The 3,648-nt window shown below is 42.1% G+C and overlaps 1 protein-coding gene across 1 annotated transcript; it reads left to right on the top strand.

Annotated features, from left to right (window-relative positions):
- The first annotated feature begins 968 nt into the window (after nt 1–968).
- Nucleotides 969–3,080, top strand: LOC122046506 (heavy metal-associated isoprenylated plant protein 32-like). Its single transcript, XM_042607233.1, has 4 exons — nt 969–1,113; nt 1,212–1,300; nt 1,445–1,520; nt 1,637–3,080. The coding sequence occupies exons 2-4, from the start codon at nt 1,265–1,267 to the stop codon at nt 2,842–2,844; spliced, it is 1,320 nt and encodes a 439-aa protein (XP_042463167.1). The 5' UTR covers nt 969–1,113; nt 1,212–1,264; the 3' UTR covers nt 2,845–3,080.
- Nucleotides 3,081–3,648: the final 568 nt, after the last annotated feature.

The following is a 3,648-nucleotide window of genomic DNA, read 5'->3' as shown; positions in this document are numbered from 1 at the left end:
GTTTATAAAATCATGATTCGAGTCATGCGATCCTAAAACATTAAATTGATCAGGGGCTGAATTAAAAGGGAATCATCAAAATTATACAATATTGATAAGATCGGCATGACTTACGATATAGACGAACCACGGATAGCATTCTCATTGGCGAGTAACGATAGCAGAGGAGGTGATGCCGATGACTTGAAGGACGCATGGACTTGGGCATACACGAGAAGAAAACCTTAATTAATTTTACTTGGGCGTGCATTGGTGGCTTGCGGAAGGGGACACACGAACTTTGACGACTCAAGATGGGGAAGCCGGAAGACGTCAACCGTTGGAGGGGACGATGACATGCACGAGCACGTCGTATGAAGATGAGGGGAGAGAGGGACAGTAAAATAGTGAATGCAATAAACTTTAGTTAATTGATTCAATAACTCCCAATTTATATGAGATAATTTAAATAATTTTTTTAAAATCATAATTAAATTATCCTATTAAAAAATATATAAATTTATTTTAAAATTTAAAAATTATAAACATATTATATATTATCAATCTATTATTACCATTAATATCATTAATAATAATATTATTAATTGTATTTAATTTATTATATATATAATTTTAATTAAATATCAAATTGATTTAGTTGGATCAATTTGATGATTCTGTTAAATATTAAATTAAATTTTAAAGATTTTAATAGGACTATACAATTCTTTGCTTGGGATAAGAACGTATAAACTATACGAGAGTATTACACTCCTCTGGGAATTTAAAATCAAAGATTTTTTTTTTTGACATGACAGTCATAAATTACTTCATCGAAAAACTGGTATCATGATTTCAGTCTGGCTAAAGCTGGGCACAAAAACAAGTCCAAACGAAATCGTAGAGTTAAATTTGTACTGTAAAATTTTACGCGAGCTGGAAATAGGAAAATTAAGCAGAGAATTGTGTCCTTCCCACCGCCTCTTACTCTTTTAGTTACTGCCCCCAGAGGCAGCTTCACTCGCTAGCTCTCCATTAAGCAAAGGAATGTGTGATGTGTCCTCCTTCCCACCACCGCCAACAGGCAGCAACAGAGCAACCTCACTCGCTCTCCTGCTGGTCTGAATAAATAAGGCATAACCTCAACCTACAAATATCTTTGGTCATTTTTAGTCGAGAGTTCCTTTTTTTTTTGTTTTTGTTTTCACTAATGCTTTTGCTCAACCTTTCAGATCTCTCCAGTATTCCATAAACAAGTTTCCTGGTCCTTCCTGCAGCAGAAGAAATGAGTGAAGAAGCCAGCAAGTTCTTAAAGATGCAGGTAATTAAACAATCTTTTATTCTTCTTCTGCCGCTTCCTTTGTTTGCTCCGAACTCAAATCCGAGATAAATGTCTCTTTTTTTTTAAAATTGTTTACTTCATGTCGAGTTTTCTTAGGTCTTTGTTTTCTTGTTCCACTTGTAGGCTTGTGTTCTGAAGGTGAACTTTTGCTGTGATGGGTGCCAGAAAAAAGTAAGAAGAGTGCTTCACAAGATCGAGGGTGAGTGCGCACATTCAACACTATTCTTCCTTTTGGTCTTTGATTTTTTTCCCCCTTATTTTTTTACATCGAATGGCAACCAAGAAACAAGAATAGACTTCGTTTTGGGCGTTCAGGGGTGTGCACGGTGACAATAAATGAAGAGGGAGGGAAGGTTACAGTGACAGGGGCTGTGGATCCAGCCATCCTCATCAAAAAGCTTAGCGAGGTTGGCAAACATGCCGAGGTTATTCCCACAAAGGGTGGAAGCCAGGCGAACCTCACCGACATGCTACAAAAGCTCAAGCTTGATTGTGTCAAAGGACAACAGAAGGAGAATGGAAAGTCACAAAAGGGTGGTGGTGGTGGTGGAAAGTCGCAAAAGAGTGGCGCTGGTCACAAGGAGCAGAAGCAGACTCGGGAGCAGGGAAAAGGGCTCAAAGATCTGAAATTTCCCAATCTGAAGGACCTCAAGTTGACTTTCAAGGAGGACAACAAGAAGTTCAAGTTCAATCCGCCTTCCAAGGACAACAAGATGGATGATGGAAACGACGAAGACGACTTTGACGACGAGAACTTGGACGATATGTACGATGAGTTTGGTGGTGATGGGATGCTTGGTGACCGCAAGAGGATGATGAAACCCAACATGAAGATCTTTAACCAGCTGAATGTGAAAGGGAATGGTGTAGCAAATCGTAAGAAACGTGGTGGTGCTGGTAAGGGAGCAAATCTAGTCCAAGTGATCAACAAGGTTATGGGAGGCAAAATTGGCGGCTGCGGCTGTGGCGGCGGCGTCGGAAAACAAAACCAAACCAATGGTAGTGGTAGAAGAGGCCATGGAACTCATGAGAGTAAGAAGAATGGAGGAGGAAGCAGCAAGAAGAACAAGGGTGGGAATCATGGAAACCATGACGACCCGTCATCCCGGGGAGGTAGCAAGCGTGCTGGCGGAAGCAATGACGGTGTGGGACTAGGGTTAGGAAGGGCCCAGCCCAACATGATGATGGGCGAAATAGGAGGTTTTCCGTTGGGCGGCATGCCGCTGGGCTATTTCCAGCCGGGGTCTATGCCACCGGATATGATGATGATGGCAAGTGGAAACCACCCCTACTACCACCAGCAGTATATGCAAGCTCTACTGCAACAGCAACAGCAGCAGAGGATGATGATGATGATGATGACTGCAGTAGATCGGCCGACTTTCCCGCCGGCGCAGCTGAGCCACGGATATGGATACAGTCGGCCAGTGTACACGCCGCAACCACCGCAGCAGCTGCATCCCCACGTGGAACCATACTTGATGTTCAGCGATGAGAATCCTAATAGTTGCTCGGTAATGTGAAGGGAGCAAAAGCGAGCTGGGTGTGCGCTGCCTGCTTCTCCGTTTTCTTCATCAGTCGTGTTGTTTCGTTTTTATGGAGTTTGGCTATAGCACTTTAATTTGATCTCCCTCCGTCTGGTAATTGCTTGCTATAGTTTGCAGTATATAGGAGTCGGCGGTCCTTAATTTACCTTGTGGTTCTTAGACAGTTATTGGCAGTGTTTCTTGTGCAGAAATTAGAAGAAAATTAAAGATGAGTGTGGATTGCGACGCTGAGATGGGGCGAGAATTAGGTTACGAGTCTTTATTTCGATGCTATTAGGATCGGTCGGCCGACTAAATGAATATGAATCGATCCGTCGACTAATAATATTAGGGGGCGTTTGGTTTAAATTTATCAATCGGAATGGTAATGAGTTTGATTATAGGGTCAATAGGAATGGGAATCAGGATTACATTTGGGCTACGTTTGGTCAGGTGCAATGTAATCTAGCTTGTAATGTAATCAAATTTGTAATGTAATGTAATGTAATCTTAATTACATTACTATATTTGGTAATGTAATGTATGTAATCTTTGATTACAAAGATGATTACATTCTTTTGTTTGGTGTCCATTTTTTTTATAAGGAATGTAATTCATATTATTATAAAATGACAAAAATATCCTGTGACCTCTATCGACGGTCGCCACATCTCTGCCAAAGTTTGCAACAGTCATCGGCAACTAGCTGCTGCCGCCACCGTCCGTCGCAGCAGCAGGCCACCGTCTTCGCCAATCGACGGCGGCCGGCGACGACCGACGACCAGCGACGGCGGCCGGGGG

The sequence above is a fragment of the Zingiber officinale genome, chromosome 2B (assembly GCF_018446385.1).
Source record: "Zingiber officinale cultivar Zhangliang chromosome 2B, Zo_v1.1, whole genome shotgun sequence".
In the NCBI taxonomy this organism is placed as follows: Eukaryota; Viridiplantae; Streptophyta; class Magnoliopsida; order Zingiberales; family Zingiberaceae; genus Zingiber; species Zingiber officinale.
The sequence above is the reverse complement of the archived record's forward strand: the minus strand, read 5'-3'. Positions and strand labels throughout refer to the sequence as shown.